Raw genomic sequence first — 26,851 nt, 5'->3', positions numbered from 1 at the left:
TTCACCATACAAAAAAGTTTTATTTCTTAATTCATTCTGCAGCCTGCATGTCAACTAGCAAAAATTTGATTGCAAGTAAAATAGCAAAGAATTCGAAAGCATTCAAGCAACTTGCACCACTTAGTTTTTTTCTAAACATATACAAGAAACATTATTTGTAGTTGTAAAGAGCAGACGATCAGTATTTGAAGACTTCATTTAACAATTCAATCAAAACAATAAACTTCAGTGGTGAATTTCCACTCATTAGGGAGTATTTGCCTATCTAGAAGAATCCAAGCAGAAATATACTACTGTTGATTTGTCACCACAAGTTTAATCTGAGTCTGAAAGAACATCAAAACCTTCTTGATCTCTTCTTATGAAGTTCTCTTCAGAGGGATTCCTTTACGAAGAAAAGGGAAATCTTTCTCCAAACAATATTATCAATAAAGAAAAGGTATGTAGAGCAGCCAGTAGTGCCTCTAGAACCAAAATTCCTGCTACCTGCCTTTTGTTACCAACCTCTTGCACAGCTTATTCTCTAAGTATAATAGGAATGTAGGGATAGTCACTAGAATACAATCACACACTGCTTCCTTTTACTAGTCATGCAGGAGGAACACAAAGTTAACAAGTCTTTAAATCAAAGATATTAGAATATGCTACAGAGGCCTCACACGAACTATACAATATTACTAGTACCAGGAAAAAAAAGTTGTCCAAAGAGCAACTAAAAAAAATCTGCCAGCTCATTAACTCCTGGGAGAGAGCTATTCTACATTAGAGAAACATGTTAATATTCCAACGTTCAATTTCAATAAGAGTTTCTTTGGGAAGAATTTGGGTAGTTTAAATTTAAAAAATAAGCGCCTCCTATGAAAACAGACAATCCATTTTGCTGCTAGGCAAAACTATTCTTTTCTAGTTTCTATTCGATAGTGTTTTTATTTTACTAAAAAAGCTTTTAAGATACATACATTCATGTTTTAAAAACCCTGTGACCACTTTCACATGAGAATGAAGCAACATAGCACAGCTATTGTATTACAGAAATAATTTTGCATTGACTTAGTTTAAAAAGCCAATCACACCTAAATTTAGAGATTCTTCTATAAACTTATAGTATACAAAAGTCCCTCAGAAATTTAGTATTAAATAGACCTGTGATTCCCAGGTTTCTGAGATCAAAAAGATCAAAAAATGCACAAGGAAGTGCTTGTTGCCCTTCAGCCTGTGTTTTTCCATATTTCTTCATGGTCTCCCCCTTCTCAATCTGAGATTGACTTCTCCAGTTGGGAGGAACAGGACCATTCAGTTTACACTCACCTTTCAGTCTACAGCTGCTGCTGACAGAGGGATTAATCTCAGCTATCTGTATGCTCCTATGACTAAAGAAATTTCTTGAGCAGCCAAGATAACCGACTACAAACTTATAGCTTTCTGAATGTTTTGTCACTGCAGACTGCATTGTGGATTTCAGAAGAAGAGGCCAAACTAGACCGCATTAATGAATGGAGAGAACTACTTCCTGACCCACATGAGTGTTTTAATCCTGGCTGTCAGGTAGTAGAGAGCTCTTGCTAAAACAGTCAATATCGAGATATGCCCCAGTATTTGCTATTCTAGTACTCCAACACCTTTATTCTTAGCTAGATTAATAGCCCTAGGCTAGAAGTATACTTTGAATTGTTACAAGAAATGTGTCATGCAGTTCAGTGGTTTGTTAAGGGTTAACTTCTGAGATTGTTTTAGAGTGATCCTCCGTATCTAAGTAAACCATGAACCAAAGAATTTAAGAATAATCTCTTTCCATGACCCTTACCTAGTTCATACCATTGAGATAAATCTGTTACTGACTAAAAAAATGCTCTCCCTTATCACATAGAGACAAGTCAGTCTCCTAGGTACAACAGCTCAAAGGACTCATTTAACATTAACAGAAGCTGTGTTTTCCTGAAGTCAGGTCAACTCCAAATCTCCATTTCACTCAACAGTGCAAACACGAGCAACATTATTGAACAAGTATTTTCATTTCAATTTAAGAATCAAGTAGATAAACCCATCCTATTCATTCAGAAGCCACAACTGGCCAAGACCATAAACAAATATATGCATATACTGATAGGTTCTTCCTGTTTCAGAGTTATACAAGCACAACTAGTTTTAATGTATTTGTATTGCAAACATACTTTCTCTTTATGGTTTAGAAGCACTGAGGGGAACAAAACAGTATTTTGAGTGACGCAAATTGTGTTTTAACTACAGGACTGAAGTTCCCAAACCCGTATGCACATATGTGTACTGCTCTTAGAGCAGAGAATAACTTTTGCATTTAACTGCAAAGATAAACAATGCATTAACCTGCATTTGTTACAGTTTTCTTCAGTAAGTTTTTGTAACGGTCAACTGTCACAAGCAGGAAATTGTCACATTTCACATCATTAGAACACAGTAAACAAATATGATAGATTTGGGATCATGCTTTCTAGTAACATTCCCAAAAGGTTTAGGGAACTATAACTATCAAAACAGTGGTTTCAGTACATCTCAGTCTTCTTAGCCTATAAACTCCAATCAAGTTAGTTACTGCCCTTATTAAAAATAGAAACTTAATTCCTTACTCAGGCAAAGACTCACATTAAAAATCACATCAGAAGACAGCTTTTGCAGGACTCCAGCATCCTTCTACTGATTTGAATTCAAGTTCTCCCTAACATGTGCTATTACTCTTCAATTACATCTTCAGGGATGTGTTGAGGGAAACATAATAAAGTATTCCTCACAGGTTTTTCAAGTGTACAGTACTTCACTGCAGAGTTTTCAATTGCTTATTTCATATTTGGTAGACTGCTGCCAGGAAGGCAGCGAGGAATACTATATTTCCACAGACATAGATTGTTAACACAATCTGTTTAAACAGATGACCCTGCAAGGGAAAAAAAAAAGTGTGTCAGTCTTTACTTTTAAAAACATGCTTCCCATCTCATAGCAGGTATTTACAAGTGTTGCCTTACCTCTGCTTCTGCAGATGTGAGTGACTGCAATATTTGTACTCTGTCATCCTCTATCAATTCAGCTGTTAGTAGGAAGAGAAAAGCAGTTATTTACTGTTAATTGATTTGTGTTTAGATTGTTTAAACATTAGACTCATTCACCTAGTTCTAGGAATGAAACACTAACCTAAATTTATTTTAATCACTCCTCTACTTGCCCCCTTGCACCATCTGTTAAGATACCATGCTGCTTCAATCCTGCAAACATCTCCTCTCTGCTTTAGATACAGGTCATTTACTTGTGTACAGTGATCTTCTTTTAGTGACAGCAGCCAGCCAGATTAAGAATTTCCAGTGAAGTCACTATCGGTCTTAGACATAGTGGAGCCATAATTGCAGTTTTGTTCCCTTGTTCACTCAAAATTGCAAGCATTTGTGGCTACATTTCAGATCATTTTGCTCATGCGATATATCCATTCATACCAGTAAATTATGACAATAAAAAGACTGTGTGAATTAATCTGCGGTAGTCCTACTCCACCTGGGATCAAGACCTCAGCAAAAGGTGATAGATTCTGGGAAAACACTCACACATTTCAGTCTGCCTTATGAATTGTGACTTGAGAAATAAGAGGCTACCACTTGAGACAGCACAAAAACAATTTTTCTGTAATACATTGATCTCAAAAACTGTTTTACACCCATATCAATTTATAAAGAAGATATCACACTATTACTCTACAGTTATTCCCTTCAGCTTCTAAGTTAGGAGCCAAAGAACACCTCCACAAATTCAATTCACTTAGATTTTTTTGTCACAAATCTCACTAAGCAAGGTAAAAACAACAGACTGGTTGGGCTTGTACCTTTCCGTATGAGACAGTAGCTGTGTATTTCAAGAAGAACATCAGTACCAACATGCCAAGCTACAAAACCAATCATTGTATAGGTGTCCCATGGGTCTGGTAGGTCAAGTGCTGGTAGATCCATTCCCAAGAACATAGTCACCACTAGTCAGCAAAAATGAGATAGAGACATTCAGTACTTCATCAGCACAATTAAAACAAGTTTCTCACCTTTGGAAACAGATTTCCCACAAACTGCCTAGAGTTGCATGGCAAGTGAAGTTAAAGGAATATTTACAGCTGAAAAGCTTTTGCTGGGCAGGGTGGGTGTGGAAACAGGGAAGGAAGGAGAAGGCCAGGATGCCAAAGTAGTTTTCATCTTGCTCAGTGCCCTGTGCAGTCACACAATCACTAACATGTGTGACGACCAACAAGTCCAAAGTCACCCGAACTTGTGTTTAAGCTGCCTGTGGAACCTTATGGAAATAGAATGAAGACTAAATTATGGTTATTTAAGTTAAATAGTGAATTATTGAGCTATGTTATGATAAGAACACTATCCTCAAAAATTTCAAAAAAGGAAAAGAGGACTCAACATAAAAGAACAGTTCCTCGCTACAGAGGTCCTTAATATTTGTCTGAAGTATCTTTGGTATTAGATACCTGAACCTACATTAAACACAGCTGAACAAGTGAAACATGTTAAAAAAAGGATTTAACTATCATCTGTGGTTTAATTTTATTTCAGAGTTGAAATGGCACAGAGGATCCAATGTGCTAAAACTCAATACCTAGATGTCCAGATGCTTTAGATGAGCAATAGACCAGATAATTAATGAGAGTTCCTTCAAGTCATTTAAAAGGGAGTTACAACTTACTCACCAGCTAGTATTCTAGCTGTTGTACCAGTACTCCAGTGAAACCAGTTAAACAATTGTCTCCTACAAAAATGAAGAAAAGCATTACGCTGTTCGGGAAAGTAATTTAAAATAAGAATCAAAGAACATTAAAAAAAATACTTTAAGCAGTAACAACAAAGTGAAAACATTACACTCTTAGTTGCAGTTAAAGAATGAATTGAATACCTTGGTGCATGAAGAGATGGTCTGAAACCCGCCATAAGCAGTTGAAAGATTGTGAGAGCCATCACAGTACAGCCAAGATAGGGATGAAAACCTGCTTGCTAAACATAAGACATTTGAATATCATATCTATGTAAAGATATAGAAAAAACAAACTTTGATTTCATTTAAGCTTATAAAAATTACGGTGGCGGAAAAGTAATGTGTTTATCCTGGCAGAGGAGAAAGGAGAGAACAAGCTGCTCTGCAGATGGATGGAAATGGTTTTCCCAGGAAGAAGGAAGACACTGATTAGTCTGACCAGGATTTGCCCCACCTTTATGCTGTATTGAGAAATTCTTCCATCTAAACAGCAGACAGCACTAGCTTTAAAGTCTCCTTTAGCTACAGTTATAAAGGAGACCAAATTCTGGCAACACAGAAGAATGTTAAGTTTGACTTCTCAATAGCTTTTACAACAATTCTCTTGACAATAGTTCTAATACTAGAGTCAATGTACTTATATTTATTTGGTCCTATTTTTACAATGAAGTTAAAAACAAACCACACACTTACTTTGCTCCAACCTCCTCGGTATATAAAAGGCAAAACAAAAGATATGCTTGTAAGTGTGACAGTGGTCAGCATAAGCATACGATGCACCTAGAAAATTGAAGTCTGCTTTTAGAAACTATGACTTTCTTAATACACTATTAAAATACATACATGTATAATGATCTGCAGATAAGGATGTTCTTAGCTGCCTCTTTGGACTTTGCTTTTATTATTCAAGCCTGAATTTCCAATTTGCAGTTATTCCATTTTATAAGACTTAAAAAAAGAAAACCACAACAAGTTTGACCTCTTATTTCTTGAATCTAGTAGGTTTAAGTTCTGCTAATAGAAAGAGAATACAGCTAGGGGGAGATTTTGCCCACCTGAAACCACATCTCCTTTCCAAACAGGAATGAATGAGACCAGACAGGTTTGAAGAATCGTGCAACAATGACACCAATACTAACTGCAGTAATCCAAGCAACAAACATCAGTGCTCCTTAAAAAAAATAAAAAAATAAAAAGTTAAATATAGGTCATTTATCTGTATGCTAATACTGCTTCAAAGACCATATAATATTTTAGCCCATGCATATACTATCAGAATTTACTGGTGATAAATTTTTAATCACCTGGTTTAGACTACGATTTTATAACATTTATGTTGCTAGAGGGCAGAATCATCCATAAGAAGAATGATTAGACAACACCCTCAGCATGACAGAGCAACTCTGGCTATTTTGCCTTTCATATACATCCCTACATACAGGGGGAGATACTAACTCGTTACCAATTTATACAAGAGAGAACAAGGGGTGACCTTTATTACAGGCTTTTATCAACAGGATGAATGATAGGTCTCTTATGGGCCTAGTTTATAGTCCAGTACTAGGAGAGAAAATTCACTTCAACAGCTCTGGACAATCAGTCAAAGGGTTTCTCATTTCAGATAGATCTAGACCAACAATGCAATGAAAATAAAGTAAAACCAGAGAGAAGGATACAAAGAGAAACAAGTTCCAAGTAAAATTTAAGAGGAAAGTCAAACAGATTCATTTTCCTGGGTAAAGAGAACCTTAACTCTTCTGAAATTTAAAATTATTAATAGCTTAACTGCTTTGACAACCTCAAATCTTGCTACCCAACAGTAAAAATAAAGTGAATGACAAGAAGAGGAAATACTCAACAATAGTGAGGAAAACTCAATCTCAGCTAATTTTGAGCTGGAAGTCAAAGCTGAGAGGTGCAACTTACCATGAGCCTTGATGAGTCTTGGGGACCGGGAACCTCCAATATCCTGAGGAATGCCTGTGACATTGTACATTCCATTGGTAATTAGAGGCTGACGACGATGTTTGTATATTGGCCCACCTAAACAGTGACAAAGTAGTTTATTTAAGGCAGATGCAAGTCACACTTGTAAAGTGAGCCTATTCCTTATTCATGAACGTAAGCCCTGCTACAACTATGGAACGTAATTATACAAGACCTCTAACATGCAATATGGTAGGAACTTAACTTGTGAATCAAAATCTGCAGGTCATCCAAATTGTCTTCCATACTTAATATACAAGAACCTATTTAACCCTCTACAGAAGAGAGCTTTCTCCACTACACACAAAACATGAAGAATAGTTTCTATTATGCTATAGTCCATTTTTTAAGAAGTGGGGCTAGATCTTAAGCGGCTAACAGCTCCTAGCATCAAGTGCCCATACAACACAAGTCTAAGTTGTCTTTAACTTTGAAAATCAAAGCCATGATCCAGACAGCCAGTAAAGATGACTGGACTAAATGCCTCTCAAATCTGGAAACTAGAGTCCTTAGTTCACATACTAATTCTCAGCAAAGACGTATCTTACATTACAGTAATTCATTTAGAGCTGTTCAAAGAACAGCAACCACACAAGTCAAGTTTACCTTCACCAGCTTCCCCATCTGCCAGAAAGATATAATAACTGGCGTCTAGATTAAACCTCTCTTTAGATGCTGCAAGATGAATACTCCTTCTAAAAGAACATTGAAGAACACCATCGGCAAGCCTCCATGACACATCTTCAAGGGCATTCTGTGAAACAGAAGATTTAATACTCAGTCTTTCCAGAAAAATAGGATTCTTTATTGCTTTTAAGGTCACTGTTCAGGCTAATTTCAAAGTAGCAAACACAGGCAACATCCTATATCTCAGGTCACGAGATAAAACATTTCTTATGCTAACGCAGCCAAGAGGTCATTCTCTCCCCTGCAATTCAGATGACTACAGTACAATAGCAGAACATAAAATATAAAAAATTTCAGTTGGAAGGGACCTACAAAGACAGTTCAGCTGCCTGACCACTTCAGGACTAACCAAAATTTAAAGCATGTTAGGGGCATTATCCAAATGCTTCTTGAACATTAACAGGCATCAATTATCTCACTAGGAAGCCTGTTCCAATGTTTGGTCACCCCCACAGTAAAGAATTTTCCTAACATGCACTCTGACCCTAGGGGCCCATCATCATATTTTGGGTTAACTGCTTTCAAGATATACATTTATAGCAGATAAATGAACAGTCTTCTCCCATAGACCTGTTTAGCTCTACAAAAACAGCTGGAAGATAAGAATCCAGCACAAACATAAGGAAGCAGGTATAAGGGTAAGAACAGCAATCCTAAAAATGATGTGTCATTTCTTTGCAAGCAACAAGAGTCACTTGCACAGGGTTAATTTTAAACCAATTACTCTCCAAATCCCTTTTGATGTACTAGTACAGTAGAAGGTATCACAAAAAAAAAAAAAGTATTGACATAAGCTGGAAGCATCTGCTTAACTAGGGCCTTTAATACAGAAGAGCAGCAAGTTAGGATCTCTACAGTACATCAGAGAGGTCTGAGGAAAGAAGAGTCTTGCATACCAACTTAGAAAGTATGTCAGTAAGTTAACGTAGCAACCTAAGGCTTAGATTTATTACTACAAGTTTTTACAACTCACAGTGATAATCCTCTGCTTCCCTTCTACCCTCTAACCTAAGATACATAGATCACAACCTCAGTCCTAGCAAAAGGGTAGTTGCATGAGTAATTTGCACAAAGTTCCTAAATCATGCAAATTCCTACCATGACTTCCTTCCTGGTAAATGTTACCTTCAGAAGTCTAACTTTCATTTTTGAGGAGGAGCCCAATCAGTCTCAACTTAAAGAATTCTAAATCCAATTGACTATCTACATTTACTTTGTAAAATAAAAGCACAAAGCAGCAGCGTACCATTCATCACTTCAAACCCACATTTGTGGAATGGTTTAGGTGTTTCCATGCATACCTCTGAATCCAACACAGGAGGTCTTCGTCCCTTCAGGTATGCGGTGCTTACAGTAACATGGTGGTTCTCGTTAATACACAGATATGCATCATCATCACCCTAAATATTTGAGAAAGAGTTATTTCTAGACCAGTAAATTGCTCTTGCAGTAGGAAGATGAATAAAAAGCATCTTTGTGCAACACACTTCATGGATTTCATATTTTCAGCATTGTCCCTTCACTTTAAAAGCAATTAGAAAAAAAGAATCTTTTAACACTTAGTAAAGATAGGATTGAGTCACTCTCACATGAACAATGCCGAAATGCAAGTGGTTTTCAGAAAACAGCAAGCCAAGTTCTGAGGTGGTGTTTTTTCTTCTTAGGTAACAAAGCAAAATTTATCCAGACAGGAATTCCGGTCAGCTACTGTGCTATTACTGAGGCTGAATTCAGTGAGAACAGGTACCCACAGGGAGATTTACTGCAGAAAGTCAGTCTCAAGCTAAGACTGCAAGCCTCTCTAAAAAGCCACCTGTGCTTTCTTTCAGCACTACAGGGAAGAAATTTGTTTGTTTGTAATCTAACCCAATTCGCATATGCATGTTTCCTGAAGCATCATTGAAACTCTAGGATCACAAAAGTAACCAGAGAAGTAGAAATAGGACACTCACCATCCACTGGTCATAGGACAATGCAAATGCTAAGTACCCTTCACTGGCGCCACTCATTTCAATAAGTACTGAACTCTTCTGCAGCTGGAAGGATAAGAAAAAGCACGAAGCACTTCCAGGATCACAGTTTGAAGGATTCCTAATGCAAAACTTCGTAATTCCACAACCTGATGCATTAAACTAGAAAACAAATCAAAAATAAGTCATAAGCAATGTGAATTCCTCTTCTTTTTTCCTTTGTAACCTGCTGTAGAAGAAAGCATACAAGGAACTGGAAAGAAGTGCCATCTACACCCACATACCAGTTTCTCAACCCATCCCTATAGTTACCAGATAGGTAGTAGGTAAAATAATAGGGAATTCTAAGGTGTAGTTTTAAGTTGAATTTTCATGTCAAAGACATTATAGCAGAATAACCTTAAACAGTAAAAACTTGAAAGAAACTTCCTTCAGTTTTATTTTAGAGAGGTTGAAATCAACTGCAGGAAGAAGGGAAGAACTTTATTTCCTTTCTTAAGCAGTAAGTCCACTGACAAGCAATGAGACAAGCCATGTACTAGAAGTCACAATGTTATTCTGGATCAAGTAGTGATGCGTTCTCAATCCACTGAAATGTCAAGAATCAGTAGTAGAAGTCTGTAACACAGATGTACTCAGAAGTTTCTGAACCTGCAGTTACTGAATAAGTTAGGAGTCAAGACCAGAGTAAGTCTCTTCCCAGGTACACAAAATTTTCATCTGGACTTGAGAAGGCTCAAAGAACATTTAAAACTTAACCCACATGAGGCATGGTCACATTCAACCCACGTTCAAGCAACTAAACTAACACAACAGGGTAGACATCTATGTTCTTAGTCTGATATTTAAGTTACTCCTACCATCTTTCCTTTTCTGTCTAACTGTATCAATGGCACTTACTAAATTTCATTCATCACAGCATTAGAGATTGAATTATTTGGGTTCATAGTTACTCACTGGCTTTGTTAAGTAGGAAGCTGAATGTGATGTTGATATAGCCTCAGATGTCACATATAAGGGTGTTGTTGGAAATGGTGCATTAGGCTGAGAAACAACAGGACCAGGAATCTTCACCCAGTAAGTCTTGTATTTCTTCACAACTGTGGCTCTTAAGAAATAATAGATGCACACTTGGTCAGTACTGTATACATTAGGAACTCTTTTTTTTTCTTTTTTTTTTAAGTAACACTTAACTGGTATAGTTTCTACAGCATACTTGCTAGACACCTATCTTTATGCCAGCCCCCACCATTTCTAGCATTTTGAAATAAGAAAGCGTTTCAAGGGGGGAAAATTAACTTTAAAGCATCCTACTACATGCCCTACTAGATATAAAACACATTCGTGTCTCTAGCATAGATCATAGCCTCAGAAGGGTGATGTTTTTACACCTTGGCTTTTACCCACTAGTTCCAAAAGAAATAGCAGTATAATGGGAGGTTGTGTGCCATTTTGTTAGGTACAAAAAAAAAAAAATATTACCACTGCATACCACATATATGACAATTAAGCAGTTAACAGGAATTACTGAAGAAAACAGTCTCAGAATTCCCTCCTGCTGTCAGCTAAAAAAAAAAAAAAACTCCAAACTTTACATAAAGAATAAATATCTATATTAATGTAGACTCTGCAGTAAACAAGTGTTGACTTTTGGGACTGTTAGTCTAAGGATACTTTTGCTGGTCAGTATTTGTCAGACAATTGTACATGCTTATTTTATTTGCATTTTAATGTTAAAGCTAATACTGGGCTTACTTACAGAAATTGCACATGTTTTGGTGCATTTCCAGGGGCAATCCAATAAACTTTTACATCACTCTTCTTTGCTTTACTCGTGTGACTGACTGCTGAATTCTGAAAATGTACATGTTAAGAGTTACACAGAGGGTATTCAAAGACATTTCATTTAACACATTAATTACATTGGCTGCAGCTAAATTCTGAAGAGATATTGCACTGCTGTACTGCACATATTCACTGCAAGCAACTTAAAGTCGACAACTGGCTTTTCTCCAGTCAGTCATGATCCACTCAGATGAAGTCTACCACTGAAATTCACACATACTGCCAAAAAAAGCCTAGAAAGGAAAAACTAGAGGTCTTTTAGTCCAGAAGACTTCAGTGACAGAAGAGATCCCTGCAGTGCTTATGCAGAAACAGTGTTGTAACACTTCTTGACACCAAGAACATGAAGGAACAGTGTAATAACTGTATAGAGAGAAGTGGACCAGTATTACAGAAAGAAACAAAAGATAAACAAATCAGGCACAACACCGAACTAAGTCCTCATCAGAGAAGGCACGAAACATAACCCCATGTCATTACAGCACTGCATACATATTTCAGCATGCATTAATTGGGGCAGGTGGTAAAAACAGAAAAAAATCCAGGAAGATTGAGATTCTTTGTCCAGATCAGTTCACATGAGCACAAAGTTCAAGCTGGTTGCTGAAACACTAGTCAGTTCAGATCTCTTGCATGTGAAGCCAGATTAATTTAAATAAAATGAATATTGAGATTGCGATCTAACCCATTACTAAGGCAGCTCCACTAACACTAATTGACTCAGCTACACTAAGGATAGCGGCCTATTCTAGTGTTTGCTTTCGGTCAATTATTGTGGAAGGTTTCCTTGCTATGAGACATTATGTCCTTAACAAGCATGTCAAACAATTGGTTACTCTTCTCCAAAGCAAATAGAGCATGTCTTCTTTTTAAGAAGTACAATAAGCATGTATGCAGTAGGACATATTCATTGTTCACTAATTATGACTGCTGTATACTTTTCAGTAGTCTTCTACCACCAGGAGCATTTAAATAGTTTATAAGAATAGACAAATAAAATTGCAGTAAGCCATGCCTCTATGCTGCAAGTTATAGCAGTTTCCTGGGATGCTTACTGAGCTCAGAAATTACATAGCTTTGTACTAGACCACATCTGTAATGGGACAGAACAAACACCCCAGTGCCCGATGTCCCATTTTAAGAAACTAGATTATACCTTGGTACGACCACATGTCAGAAGCTGAGAATGTTTCCGGTCAGCTAATATAAAGGAACCAACCGCAGGGCTATCCAAGTGATCTGCATCCCGGGCTTGTATGAAAAATCCTTCAAAATCTGGTCCAGACAGGTGAACTGCAGCAATAATGAAAATAAAAGGAAGTTGAACATTCTCCAAAGGACAAATGAAATGCCTCATCAACAACCACTAGAAGCTCATTTTACAAACACCGAGTGGTTGCTGAAGGGATGCCCTGAACAACACTCAACTGTTTAAATAGATCTACTGTAGCTACCCAAGTAAATACATGCTGCAACACAAAGAAACAGTAAATTAAACTCTTCCATTATAACTAACACAATACCTTCTATAGTGTCCCCAGGTTTAAATTCAGTCCAATTAACTGCAATGATGTGCACAGGTGATGGCTGTGGTGAGCTGCCATGACAGGGTATCATGCTCATGCAGGCTTCTCTTACTCTCCCATTTGGATATCCGTTCACAGATACATAGAAGCAAATAAGCATCCAAAAACCAGAAGCCAGGCTAGGCAGCTCCATCTGAATAAAGTAAGAGTTACAGGCAATTAAATACCACAAACATTTACATTGCAGGTCACTATTCATTCTTAGAACACGTTAAATACTAAACTTTAGAAGCACATTTAAAACAAAAGCCTGCATGAGAAAACACCATTCCCATCTTCAGTAGCTACAATTAGTAAGTGGTTGCGGTAACTACCAGACTTCACAAGGACTTTCATAAGTTGTGTTTCAGACCATTTATATACTCAAGAGTATAGATCCCTTGATCCACCAGATGGACATTTATAAAATATAAATATAAAATAAAAGATGATATATTAAGTTTCTTTTATTTACAGCTCTCCCACTCTCTTAAAATAAGATCCAGGTCCCTTAAACACATCTACAGGACAGATGGATCTTAAAATATTTTAATTGGTGTATAAATATCTACAGTACTGAAAAAACTAACATCATTCCAAGCTAACACCAAGCTAACATCATTCCCACTCATTTATTAATCATAGCTCCAAACTGCACATTATTAGGACTGCCAACATGAGTTTCCACAACTCGTGTCTATTTCTTCACTTATGACAAAGAACTCCCAGGTGACAAGTTCTCCTTTCTGCAGGGAGACTGCGGTTATCAGATGTCAGAAGTAGATTTTATACATGTAAAAGAGGATTTGGTATAAAAGGTTAAACAGAAATATGTTTAAGACAAACACAGGAGTTCCTTAGAACTTCTCCTTTTGGGTATTGGACCTCCAGACAATTAGAGGTTATAGCAAGCAATGATATTATTGTACTAAGGGAACAGTAGACATGAAAAACCATGTGAGGTAGTAGGACTAACCAGCCTAATACAATTATAAGAACCCCCTAAAATTCAGCATTCGTCATATAATAATTTGTTCTGAAACAATGCTGTTTTCAAGACAGCTGTGGTAATTCTTTTGTTGTTCTGCAGCATGCAGGGTTTACAGTTGCACCCAGTATTTGCAGAAAGTCTTAGCCAACAAGGTATATCCAAAAGGGCTGGGAGAACTGAGACACCATCCTTCCAATCCTTAGACAAAAAAAAAATTATCAGCTCTAGGGGAACGTGGACCAGGCAAATAAGTCTGCTTTCTGTCCATTCTGTGCTAAGTGATAAGAAACACCAGGTTAAGAAGTTCCCTGATAGCACGCATGGTTGTGAAGATAAGCAAGACACAGAGATGTTTCAGACTCAACTCTGATATCTACAGGCAGTCAAGTAGAAACAAGACATATCATTAGTCTTACACACTGTAAGTGTAATCATTATTAACTTTTCCAGAGTCCTCATACATGCAGTGCTAAACATCCAAAAAATCCAGGGCAATGCTACGTTCATCTTTCAAGGTAAGAGCTCCTTCTCAACTTCATACCAGTAAACAAAATCTAGGGGATAGTGATCAAACATTTCAGAAACTAGAACAAAAAAATCACCACTCAACTCCTCCTCCAAACACCCAAGATAACATTACGATAGTATCTATAACTTCTAGTTAGTCAATGTTTTCTTTTAGTTCCAATATCTCCAAACTATCACAAATCTACAGCAATGTGATTTCATTTATAAATTAAAGAAATCTATAGGAAGCTAAAAACTAAGCTTCTGTACAATAGTGGTATTAAAGTAGCTTATATGTACAAGAGAAATCTTCAAAACATGTTGCTACTAGAAGAGATAAGGCTGCATATCACAGAAACAAAAAAAATAGGTTTGCGTTCTAGCTTAAGTAGCAGAGGATGTGGTAGGGATTTAAAGTGAAACAAGCTCTTCAGCAGACTCATTCAACTCAAAAGCTGGCAGAAAAGAAAAAATAAGTAGAGGAAAAAGACAAAAGGCCAAAACCTGAGAGAAGTACTGTACTAAAGAATTTATTTATTTATTTATTAATAAGATTAACTATAGAGGAACAACCTTCTCCATACACTTTCAAGAATCAAGTGAGATATTATCAAGAACCTTCCAGATTAGAATATTGTTTTAAACAACAGTTATTCAGTTTTCCCCTTTAACCTGGAAATATATTCTGGCATTCCCCATTTTCTACCTACACAGCTAAAGAGGCAGAAAGACAGGAAGCACTCAGCACTCTCATAATACCAATCATTCTGCTGTTGTTCTCTGTATGTTTTCAGAAAACATCTCACAAACTAATAATTGACCAAACAGTATAAGTCACAATTCTAGAGAAGTCAAGCTTGAAGAGATTATTCCTTAACTAGCTTCTTCAGATTGAAGAACTCTGGACTTTAATTCCAATACCATAGGAAAAACCTCTTTCATAACATACAATCCTTTTCATAACCTAATATTTAAGGTAATAGTTTAGGAAAGAAAAAAAAAAGTACAAGAAAGTACTCATTACAGAGAGGCTGAATTCAGGAAAGCTGAAGTGTAACGTGAATCATGCTTAACTTCATTATGAAAGAATATGCCTTTTAAAGAATAAAGTAAAAACAACAACAACAAAAAAGTTTATAATCACTTACCTTCTGCCCCCCAACAGTTAGGATCCTACAGTGTTCTAGTGTTCCCCAACCCCTTCTGTAACATGCACACACTTATCTGGCCTTCAGCCAATATCTGTTCAAAAACACACCTCACATAGTGAGCAGTGCAAGGACAATTGGAATACACAGAGAGGAAGAGGGGATATTCAAGAGATGCCCAGAACTTCCACATTCAAGAAAGCTAAGATATCTCCTTTAGCTTTAAAGGAGTACTTGTTGCAAGAGCATGAAATTGCATGTCATGCCCTCCTGAGTATAACACCCTAAGAGAAGGAAAAAGTGACTGTCTGGAAAGCAGAGCACGTTATAGCTTGGGAATGAATTAAGCTAATGAATCAGTAATAAGTAATTCTAATAAGTGAGAAAGAAATATGTAGGCTGAAGATCAATAAGCAATTATATCCATCACTACCAGGTATTTGGACAGGTAGGTCACCTGTTCAGCAGGGAAAAATACAAACAAGTTTACCACTGGCAAGCAACAAGACACTCCAGTGTAGACTGATCACTTTGTTCAGTGAGTTTTCTCTTTTCTCTAGAGAGATCTACAAATATAACAGTTATTTTCTTCCAAGTGATGTTGTAAGAAAGGATCGTATTTTTAGATGCTTAGCGTGTTATATCCTATAATGCAGAACTGCTACTTAGAGGAGTAGTGACACTAAGAACTGCAATGAGATGTTCTGATCAAACACAGTAACAGGACCGAGGCCTACAGTAAGTGAATATACAATAAACCGTGCAATGTGCAACTTTTTCCTGATATTCCCCTTTGCTGGAAGAGCACAGGAAGGTAAGACAACTAGATCTCACAGCTACATATAAAAGTACAATGCCTCTTTCTTGGTTAGGTTTAATTGCACAGGCAGGGCAGTGCTCATTACAGACAGGTTGGTTTTAGGAAAGCTGAAGTGTAACGAAGTGAAGCATGATTCACAGTATGAAAGGATATGTACCTTTTAAAGAGTAAAGTAAAAACCAAAATAAGCTCCCTACCTTGCGTCAAAAAGAACCTGAGAGGCTAATCAAAACCATCTTAGAGAACTCATTCATCCAGTTATTCTACTCCTCCCATAAACATAGCTGAAATTAAAAAGTGTTCTAATAAAGGTGAATCAGCTTTCACCTTGATTGTATTCTCTAGAAAAGTGAATAAAAAAAAAAATCTGACTGAAAGTGAACTATGTGAAACACTTAAATCAACAAGTATGGCCATGAAACCTAGATTCAAAGTGATAATCTGATTCTGTTAACTCAAGTTTTGAGGCATGCAAACAGTGGAATGGTCTGCTCTTACCTACAGCATTTGAAAATACTGTTTCCACTCTAAGTTATTATAGCTTGTTGATTTGAGAACCTTCGGTCACAGTGACTTATTTACAAACTTTTGAAATACAACTCCTTGACAAATAAATACTATAGCATATCACATCATTACTAGATGAAAGTTATCCAAACCACTATGATTTGTGCCTTTATTGTCAAATAAAAATATTCCAACACCCAACAGTTTGAAGCATGACTCCAAACATATTCCCTCCTTCACCCTCTCTCCCACTTCACTCACCCCCTCACCCTGCCCTGGGAGGGAAGGCACAAAAGGAAAACTTCATTACCATTAAGAAGGGGATCAAATACCGAGAATGTCAACTACTGATTATTTCATACAAAACTTCATTATAACTGTAAAATTCAATTTCATGCAGAGATTAGTCACTATTAAGAACTGAGAGATGACTTATGAAGTGACAGTGCTGGCTGAATTTGAACTGGACTTTCAGTGAAGCATCACTTGAGTTACAACATGTTACTTGGCATTTGTTGGACAGGTCAGAAACCAAGAGAAAGAGCTTCTAGTGAGAGCACCTTTCTGGGGAACCTACACTACATAGAAGTCACAAGGAATTTGGGGGAAAGTCACGTAGAAGAATCAGAATGCAGTCCTAAAGGCATAGCCTGTTGCTCCACCAGTACTGGGATGCAGGTCAGTTATTTTTAACAACATGTAGCCAACATGTAGCTCACCAAAAACCTACAAAAGACAGTCTTGAAAGAGTGAGCTAGAAACCACCTTTCAGCTAGCAGAAATGGAGATGTAGTAGCTAGCATTCTTGCTACTTGTGATGGGCTTGAACTTTAAGTATTAGCGATGTTCTCGTCAAAGTAATTGTCTTTGGCTGTATCTCAAGAGACTGCCTGGAAAGACTGATTGCAAAGAGAAAGACAGGTTTGTTTAACAGTATCCACCAGCTTCCGTAAAGCAATAAGTGTTGCTGTGGTATCTTGACTGAACATCTGAAATTTGCCATCTCATTCATGCAGGAGTCATCTCCTTCTTTAAGGAAAAAGGAAGGGAAAGACTGGAAGCAATTGGAATAATTGAGTGTTATAATTGTAGAAACAGCTTTTGAAAGAGCCAGAACCAACCATACAGTAGGCTACAAATAAGACTGAAAATTTGTAATGGGTCACGCAGCTTCAGCTAGTAACTGGATTGCTAGGAGGGTTAACCAGGCAGGCTGCATGTAAAACACAGGAGGAAATTCAACTGGTTTTTAGGTGGATAACTTTAACACTGTCAAACTTCAAAGACCAAAAGCAGTTGTATATTTTCTCTCCCAAGAAGGGGGAAAGAGAGAAGTCCTGGTTATCTGCCTTCAGCTGGCTAATTTAGTAGCCTAATTTAGATATTTACAGTGTGGCTTCAGAATCAACAAAACAACTGAAGAAAACTGAAGAGATATTTCTCATTTTTGTAGTTACCTACAATGAGAAAGTTATTTATAAATACACACCATCTGTAAGCTTTTTTTTTTTCTCCTGTTACCAGCATGCCCCTGCGGACAACAGAGGCAAAGAGAAGGTCCATACTAAATTTGTATTTTTTTTTTTTTCTAAGTATCTGTTCCTTCCTTTGTTTAAAAGGTTCCTAGTCCCTGCAGGTAGTGACAGGAAAGCAAGCCCTGGCAGTCTAGTTCCTCAAACACATAATGCCCACACACAAAGCATCTCTTCATAGAAGTTGTCTTTCAGCTATTTGACAGAACTTCACTAGCTGCATAGTATGAAACCTAAAACTAGCTTCAGAGAGAGAGAGAGGATGGGCAAGACGAACATATTGCCAAGCAAAAGGTACAAAAACCATCATGGCCAAAACTTTTCTCCTGAACACCACAAGAGAAGAGGGCAAGCAGGAAAGGAAGAAGCTGTCTAAAGCAAAATAAGCTGTATGAACAGGTGTCTGCCCACATGATCCTGTGCTGTGTCTCTTTAGAAACACACTTGTACAAAGCAGAGAGCCTTGCTGTTAAAGAGTCAGTTTCCCTCTCAGAAAGAGAGCATGCGTCAATTTCTCCTGCTGGTTTGAAAGTTGCCATATCAGATGATCTGTTTTTTGCCCTTACTCATGCAGCTAGCATTCACATTAATGATAATTCGTTATCCTTTCAAAATTAAGAAGAAAAAACACACAGCCACAAAATGACAGAACATGTACACCTCAGCCTGTTGGTCTTCCTACTTCAGGTGCTAACTTCACAGCCAGTCCTGCTACAGTGACAGAAGTTCAAATAAAATTGCCATTAGCTTTCTACTTATAGCAAGTATATAGCTTGTAGGTACATCATAACTTGTATTTGGTTCACATCTCACAATATTAACCCTTATCACATGCAGGATCAGAGGAAGTTCTTCTGCTACTAGAAACAAGACACAGACACTAAAAAAGGAAATATTTATGAGTGTTCTTTACCTCAGGCCAACATTTTTTGTTGCATTCCCAGCTAAGCCCACAAGGCTAGATTTCAGATGAAATGCATGAAGTTACCAGTAAGCACTGACCCCACATCTTCATTCCACATGCCTCACAGCAGTTCTGCATTAAGTCATTACTTTAATTACCTTCTGATGCAGTTAAAGGGGGGAAAAAAATAAAAAGAAAAACTTTTGATACCTTATTACTCACAGCATAAATTGTTATAAATTTACAGTATGGTTTTAAAACTTATCATATCAAAGAGATTTTTTCTTTCAGAAGAAAAATAAAGTCTTAAAGAGGAACTTTGGTTTGTTGTTTTTTTTTTTCCCTACCCTCCCTCTTATCCACTAAGAATGAGCAAGAGGCAAGGATTTCACCCTGTTTGGTGACTGATCTTAGTTATTTAATTTTATATGGGACAACTGCTCTGCATACAAACCGTTAGGGCCCCAACCCTGCAAGCTTGTAAGCATACAAAGAACCCTTTAAGGTGCATACTGTCCTAAAAAGTAGCTTCAGTTTAGTTACACTCAACAACCAATTTCAACTACATCATCAACTGCAACAGTTACCATGGGGTTACCTCCTGTGAATATTAATAAAGAAATAACACAGGGAAATACTCCTACAGCGTTAAGAAGCAAGGAACATGCCACAGACACGTGAGCAGTGTAACTTTCAGATGCAATAACCCTGCGTTTACCTTTAGAGTCTTCTCTAGTATTTTAACAATGTTAGGGCAAAGCCAGGTCAGAGCTCTGTCCGAAGCGTTTCAGAAGCGCTTGCACTAACAGCAGCAGTTCAGAGGCGCTCAGAAGGGCCCCCAGCTCCCAGCACTACTGCCGGCTGTACAGCACGAGCAGCCTTCGAGCAGCTGGCTGTAGCCGCGCTCCTTGGTGCTGATTAAGCCACAGCCCCCGGCAGCCCCATACCCCCTCCGTCCCCCCAGCAGCCCCTCACCTGCCCGCTCGGCCCCGCCGCGCACCGGGCGCTTTGCTGCTGGCGGCGCCGGGCGGGGCGGGCCCCGGGGGCGGCACCGGCAGCGGGGGGAGGCGCCCGCGGGTCCCGGGGGCCGGGCCGGGAGCAGCCGCAGCGGGGCTCCGCGGCGTGCGGGGGGCCGAGGTGTTGCGGGGTGTCTGGGGCTGCAGCCAGTCCTGCCTCTTTTGTATTAGAAATATAAGCTATATGGAAGCCTGCAGGTCTGCGAGGAGGGACGGAAATGCAAGCTGCAATGCTGTTGGAAGCTACAGAGAGTTTAGGAAAATGTGTTAGTTTACGTGAGAAAGGTAAAGTTGGTAAGGAAAGGAATGCTGCTTTGCATCTCTTTTTGTATTACTTAGCCAGGCGTTAGCTACTGCTAAAGAGCTATAAACCAAGAAAAGTAAGAGACAACAATCATTGTCTTTAACTAGTGAGTACGAGTACCTCTGCCCTCCTGCATGGTCACCAGTCTGTCGGGTAGGATTCTTCTCAAATACATCAGTCTCTCTATTTAGAGAAAACAAAAATAAAAATCAATAGTTATGCAGACTTAATGAATGTATTCTTATGACAGAATACTGCATGTTCATTTGTTCTTAAGTATCAATAGTCAAGTAGTATTAAGGAAATGCATTGGGATATACAAAGTATAAAAAGCCCACAGATTTATCTTCTTTGTAAGATGTACTGCAGTTATAGCTGTGTTAACGTGCTCAAAACAATGCTACACTTACTGCAAAGCAGAACTTTCTGCCCTAACCATGGTATCCGTTAGAGACACAGAGGGCTGGCAGTTGGGTTTTAATCTTACTACAACCCTGAAGAGAGATAAAGTTGTATAACCTGCTGTTGAACTACACCAGGGGATGGCTATGGCAAGTGGCAAACGCCTTCCTTTGTTCTGTGTCCTGGAACATACCATCAAATATAGAGAAGCTGACAACTTTTTTTCGCATGGTTTCTGGCAAGGCCATAAGGAAGTAGCTGAAAGCTTATAATTTTGAGAACAGCAGCAATTTTACAAAGCAGACTGCGTGCCGAGTATTTCAGGGGGAAATTGTGTTGCTTAAGAACTGAGCAAACAAGTAAAACATATAATTTTGGAAATTAAATAGCTTTCAGTCCAATATTGGCGTGTACTGATAGCTGTGCTATTATTTCAAGCCCAAGGGAATATGGGAAACAATAAGCCATTGCAGCTAGGTCTGAACAGGCCCCATGTTGTTATGTGGTTCCTTGTAATCAAATTTCCTCCTGGCTAGTAAGCAAACGATACAGCAAAACTGGGGAATTCTGTAAGGTCAGCTCTTGCTCAAGTGCCATATATGTGCACTAGGCAAATGGTTTCTCTACGTCACTGGTGAAATTACCACTGCAAGACAGCACTTGAGTTCAAATCAAGAGATTTTCAAGTTTTTCAGCTTTACTAGCTTCGTTAAGTAAGTATTAGGGAAATAATGACAATAACATTATCTTAGGAAGAATTTTTCCTACAGTGCAATTTTCACATGCTTTTCTTTTTTTCCTTTTTTTTTTTTTTTTTTTTTTTCCCCCAGTGAGAAGGGAATCTTGAGTCACGGAAACAATCCTGACCATTTAGAAGGAAATAAACGATGGTAAAAGTCACAACGTAGGATGAAATATTTTTCTCCGTACTTAATTAATTCTTTTTCCTTGAGCTCTGACACTATTTAAAACTTATCTATTTTTATCAACTTATTTTTACCTTTGGCCTCAATAAATACTCTTTTTATGTCTTTTTTCCTTTGGTCTTTCTTTCCATCTGGTAATCAGGCTTCCCTATTTTCACTCATTTTTAAATGTTTCACAAATGTAACAAATAACACCGGGAAATGTATTTAACAAAAATATTTGTTTACCCAGAGGTAAAAGCGAAATTTACTGCTTTTAGTCAATTACACTAAATAGCCACCTGGTGGCATTAGCCACTAAGTAAAATCAGGTTTTCTACTCCGGCTGCACAGAAATGTACTTTGTTTTTGTGTCTATTCTGATTCATCAACAGCTGAAGTACACTTTTTAGATACTTTCTACCAAAATGAACATCTGCTTTGGCTTAAAGAGAATTTAAACACAAAAATATTCCCTTGCTTATCTGAAATGAATTAATTGAGGTTGCCAATATCAAATTGAGCCAGGTCTGTGCAGGCGTTATGATGCAATAGCAACCTGCCACTTTACCCAAAGTCCCTGCTTAATTCAAAGCACATCATAATAAAGGGCTGTAGTAAAATCATTTTACCCATTTCATGATGTGTGGGCCATAACATTATACGAAGCAAACTATTGAAGTTTTCTGATAAAAGTAGTAAAATATTAATCTAATTGAGATTTCTATGTTTTCATCATTTCTGTGGTATTGTTCTTTGTTTTATTTTTTATTTTAATTATTAATTTCACTGTACCTGAGATCCTATTATCCCATTTCACAGGGCACAGTGAGCTTGCTAGCAAAAGCACTAACCAACAGGTGCTTCAGTTTAAGGCACTTAAAACTGGATTACATGGAACTACCGGATGAATTGAAACCTACTATAATGCTCTTCCATGCACTGACAAGTTTCTTTGCTACCCAATCTCAGTTCCACCTCAACTTCCACTTGACAAAACATTATTACCAGTTATTTTAGGAATAGGATCTCTGAAGTCTTAGATCTCACCATATCTCACTAGTGTTAATTGGAACGATTTACAGTAAAATAAAAATGCTGGTAGTGATTCAGTAAGCAGGTCTAATATGTCCTACATGTAAAACAAAAATTAGTCTGGTAACCCCATTCTCATAATATTTTCATTAATATCAAATTTATGTGAAGCTCTTATCGAAAGCACAGTAAAATGTATCTTAAAGTCTGTGAAAAAACTATATTAATAATAATAAAATTATAGTTGAACTTCTTTAAAGATATATGCATTGAATTTTGTGATTTTCTATTTAAATATATATGTATTTAACATATATTAACATAATTAATGTATTTAATACATATATATATATATTAGTAGTGTAATTTTAAAGAGACCATGAAGCAGAAAACATGGTTTGTTTGAAGCCAATGAGTAGAAGAGTGGCAAAGCTAGAATTAAAAACAAGACAAAAAATATTCCAGCAGTCCAAAAATTCACGATGACACCAAGTTCATCTCTGAAAGGTCAAACCAATACTGCCAAATGACTAGAGTAAAGGGCATTTACATGTTCAGTAAGAACAAACTGCAGAGGCTATTGCCCTAGCCCCTTCATCTCATATGAATTCTTACTTATAAAACTATATTTTTTTTTCACCCTACTGTTTTTTCCCTACCTATCTGTTGCAATCTGTTCAGTTATTTAGAAGGGATTTAAACAAAGAAAGAGATAAAATGGTCTGGAGGTGATCAGTTGAATGTTCTGGCCAACAGTTTCTCTCAATACTAGATTCTAAAGTCCAAGGCCACATGTAAATTCCAGCTGGGCATGTAAAAGTGTTTGAGAACAACACTGTTTTCAGCCACTGCGTGGCAAAGATCCAACTCACAGAAAAGGCTGCAATCTAACCAAATTCAAAGAGAAACTTTTAAAGAAACGGAGCTTTCTTTCAAAATCAGGTTTGCATTTCTGAAGATCTCCCCATTAGAAGACAACAGCCAGCCAGAAGATTCAACACCTTTGAAACTTCCTGTTGTTTGAATCATCATGTAGTGGTAATTCATGGATTTACAGGCCAGAAGTTTGGGGCACTGAGAAAAACTGTGCTATCACTTTAAGTTGTATAAAGTCAACTATTTCCTGCATGCAGGCCAAAAGAATCTGCTTATAATTTTAGCCTGAAGTTCAGTTAAGTTCTCTCTGTGCTAATTTGCCTTTACTATTGTTATTGGAAGCTATTCTGATATTTAAAAAGAAAAAAAAAAATACTGTCATGCAAGTACTCTACTTTGCCACACTTTGCAGCCAATCCTTAAAGTAACCATGAGCAATATGACTTAGGTGTGATCTCACATCTAGCAAATAGGCCACCCAAAGCATATTGAGGCCACTGCTAGGATAAGTATTCTGTAATACTGGGGTGCAAAACAGAAAGCAGGAAGGGAGGGAGTACCAGGAAGATGTATATAAAAGAACTAAAATATTCTGGTATTAATATGTTTGAAAAAGATGGAAAATTATTTCCTGATCAATGGTATTGATCCACTCTTATTTTGAAGCTTCTATTGATCTTTTCCTGCTGTGGTGTATCACATCACACACAAAGAAACTGCAAACTGACGATGAAACAGCACTCTGAAATTCACCATTTAGATGCCAGTGTAACAAATACTATTCATGACTGCTGTTAACTGTGTCCTATGTAATATTTGCAATGCTAAATGGTAGCACTTGCACATTGATCTTTTGGTGGTGTAACTCCCATACGCAGAAAGCTGGTTTAATTTACCACTGCTGAATTAACACAGGCCCAAAATCTTTGAGATGTGACAGCGTATCAGGTGATATGGATGGAGAACGGATTAGGGCAGTCTGTTCTGCTTTCCCCTTTATCAAGGGATCTGGTATATTCATTCAGTAACTTTGTAATAGTTCTTTTTTATCATATTGAATTAAAAGTTAATGAAATTATACTGTTCTAATTATTAAGTGATTTAATAATACTTAATGAACATCTTTGCTCTATAGCATATCAAGTCTTTAATTTAGACTGTTGATGTCTGTTCTAGCTACTGTGATAAACATTGGTCAAAATAACTGGTTTAGGGTTGGGAATCAGGAGGCTCTATGTTGGTTTGATTTCCTACTGATTTTTGTCATGTGAAAATTAACAATCCTTTAACATAATCTTGAATACATTTCAAAAACTGAATGGATATGCTAGCAGAGACATGTCAGTGCTGACCTAGTAGCTAGAGTAAGGTGTTTCCCTGCTCCCAATGGAAATTCAAGTAGGGAAAACAGAAGCCACATTTGGAAATTTAGTAGCACTGGTGAAATTGCATTCACAAATACCCTTCTAGTTTAAAATGTTTTTCACAAGCACATACTTTAGGGTAACTATCCAAGGACTCAGTTACATGGGTATTATTTTTTCTTCCTGTCTTAGAACTGTTCACTGCTTAAGAAGTTTACAAGACTTCTAAATCCTTCTCTGTTTTCAGCATGCACCATGCCACTAGCTAGCCTGGAGGCAAAGGCACTGGTGCAAGGCTGTGTGGCAGCACAACTGCAAAGTCATTTCTGGATACTGAAGCCTGCTGAGGACCATAGCAAATATACAGTCCAGATCTCTTTCATTTACTGTTGACTTTGTTCCTGTGATTCCCGTACCTGTTGGAAATTATTTTATTTCCTTGCTAGGACACTTCCAATTCAGAGAAGTACACTACCAAAACAGGTAGTGTACTGACAGAGCTGGGCTTCTGTTGAGCACAAGCCTGTCCTGTGTATGAAGCATGCAGGTTTAGCAAGCCGGGTAAGGAATAAGGAGGCTGGGAAGAACAAAGAAGGGAGAATCCCATCGGACACCATGGAAATATCCACGTGAAACAATCCAGCCTGGATCATCCACTCACACAGGGCTCCTAGCAGGGCTGGGAGAACATGCAGGGGGAGCTTTTCTGAATTTTCCCTCGGCCTGTCTAGGGAACGCCTGAGGCATAAAACTTGAAGTTTTCACTTACACTGTGAAAACCTTTTTCAATGATACCAAAAGCGTTAGTTGTAATGAGGAGAAAAAAAAAAAAAAAAGATGCTTTAGAATTTTCTGTGGGAGGAGTGGGGGTGGGAGGGATTTACCTACCAAAGGATAACAAACTGAGTTTGAAATGGTTGGAAGTGTTTCCATAAACATCAAAGCCCTTCAGCTGTCCCTAAATGCATCTTAACTGGATGAACACGTTGCCGCAAGACACAGCTATAGGGTGCATGGGATGACTGGAGGTAAATGGTTAAGTCTAAATTGCTTTGTGGTCTTCTCATAGCTCCACAAATATACTACCTTGGGAGGGAATGATAAACAGCGTAACATAGTGACTGTAAATTGAGAAGCAAAATCGTTTTTTATGGAGTTCTAGGCCACAGAAATAGACTGACCTTCCGAGGCTGCAAGCCTGACCTTTACTGTGGGAGCAGCAAACGGCTGCAGGTGCTGCGGGTACTGCAGCGCGCAGCCATGGCAGGGGCAGCGTCCTTCAGAGGAAGAAGTGTGCTCTTTTTTAAAACCAGCACCTCACACCTCGGCTACAGGACAGAAAGCTGGGGGTTGCGGGCGGGCAGACCCTACGCGGGCACCGCCATTTCGCGGGGGGCTCAGCCCGGCCGCAGCCCCGCAGCGCTGGGGACGGAGCCGTCCCTCAGGGACCCGCTCGCAGGGGCCAGGCCTGGCCGCGCCCCCGGGGCGGGCCCTTGGCTCTCGCGGGAGCTCGGCCGGCGCCGCCCGGGCCGGTGAAGTTTATTTGTAAAACAGCGAGAAAACGGCAGGACCGGGAGGGGGTCCTCGGGGTCTGTCGCCGCTGTTGGCGAGTGTGCGAGTGCCGCCTGCCCGCCTGGAGCCGCTCCCGCCCCGGCTCCTCTCAGCCTCGGCAGCCGCCGCTGCGGTCCCGCCCCGTGAGTATGGCGGCCACGGGGCCCGGCGG

The 26,851-nt window shown here is 38.3% G+C and overlaps 2 protein-coding genes across 6 annotated transcripts in view; one reads left to right on the top strand and one right to left on the bottom strand.

Moving 5' to 3' along the window:
* FRRS1 (ferric chelate reductase 1) lies at positions 1 to 26,462 on the bottom strand. Of its 4 annotated transcripts, none has more exons than XM_068690240.1 (17): positions 26,310 to 26,462; positions 20,667 to 20,729; positions 12,776 to 12,971; positions 12,409 to 12,545; positions 11,167 to 11,261; positions 10,365 to 10,515; positions 9,390 to 9,569; positions 8,739 to 8,837; positions 7,357 to 7,504; positions 6,691 to 6,807; positions 5,820 to 5,935; positions 5,458 to 5,544; positions 4,906 to 5,003; positions 4,703 to 4,761; positions 3,842 to 3,985; positions 2,997 to 3,058; positions 1 to 2,908 (listed from the first exon to the last, which is right to left on the bottom strand). In XM_068690240.1, exons 3-17 carry the CDS (start codon positions 12,969 to 12,971, stop codon positions 2,816 to 2,818), a joined length of 1,782 nt encoding a protein of 593 aa, XP_068546341.1. In that variant the 5' UTR covers positions 20,667 to 20,729; positions 26,310 to 26,462; the 3' UTR covers positions 1 to 2,815. The 4 variants fall into 4 exon arrangements, with proteins under 4 accessions (XP_068546341.1, XP_068546342.1, XP_068546340.1 ...); XM_068690241.1 differs by lacking the exons at positions 20,667 to 20,729; positions 26,310 to 26,462 and adding exons at positions 19,236 to 19,387; positions 19,945 to 20,172; XM_068690239.1 differs by lacking the exons at positions 20,667 to 20,729; positions 26,310 to 26,462 and adding an exon at positions 20,202 to 20,313.
* Positions 26,463 to 26,584: 122 nt separating this feature from the next.
* Positions 26,585 to 26,851, top strand: part of AGL (amylo-alpha-1, 6-glucosidase, 4-alpha-glucanotransferase) — a 34,042-nt gene continuing 33,775 nt past the window's right edge. For both annotated transcript variants that reach the window (XM_068690237.1, XM_068690234.1), the window contains exon 1: positions 26,585 to 26,822. The gene's annotated coding sequence lies outside the window, so the exon portion shown is untranslated. The remainder of the gene's footprint in view (positions 26,823 to 26,851) is intronic.

This window comes from Anas acuta, chromosome 8 (genome assembly GCF_963932015.1).
Source record: "Anas acuta chromosome 8, bAnaAcu1.1, whole genome shotgun sequence".
Lineage (NCBI taxonomy): Eukaryota > Metazoa > Chordata > Aves > Anseriformes > Anatidae > Anas > Anas acuta.
Note: the sequence above shows the minus strand (reverse complement) of the source record. Positions and strands in the feature narration are given on the sequence as shown.

Coding starts and splice junctions, on each gene's coding strand:
- FRRS1 (XM_068690240.1), bottom strand. CDS start 12,971: ATGGAGCTGCCTAGCCTGGCTTCTGGTTTTTGGATGCTTATTTGCTTC. Junction 10,516..11,166: donor CCAAAACATGTGCAATTTCT/GTAAGTAAGCCC, acceptor TTATTTCTTAAG/AGCCACAGTTGTGAAGAAAT. Junction 5,936..6,690: donor AAGACTCATCAAGGCTCATG/GTAAGTTGCACC, acceptor ATTTTTTTTAAG/GAGCACTGATGTTTGTTGCT.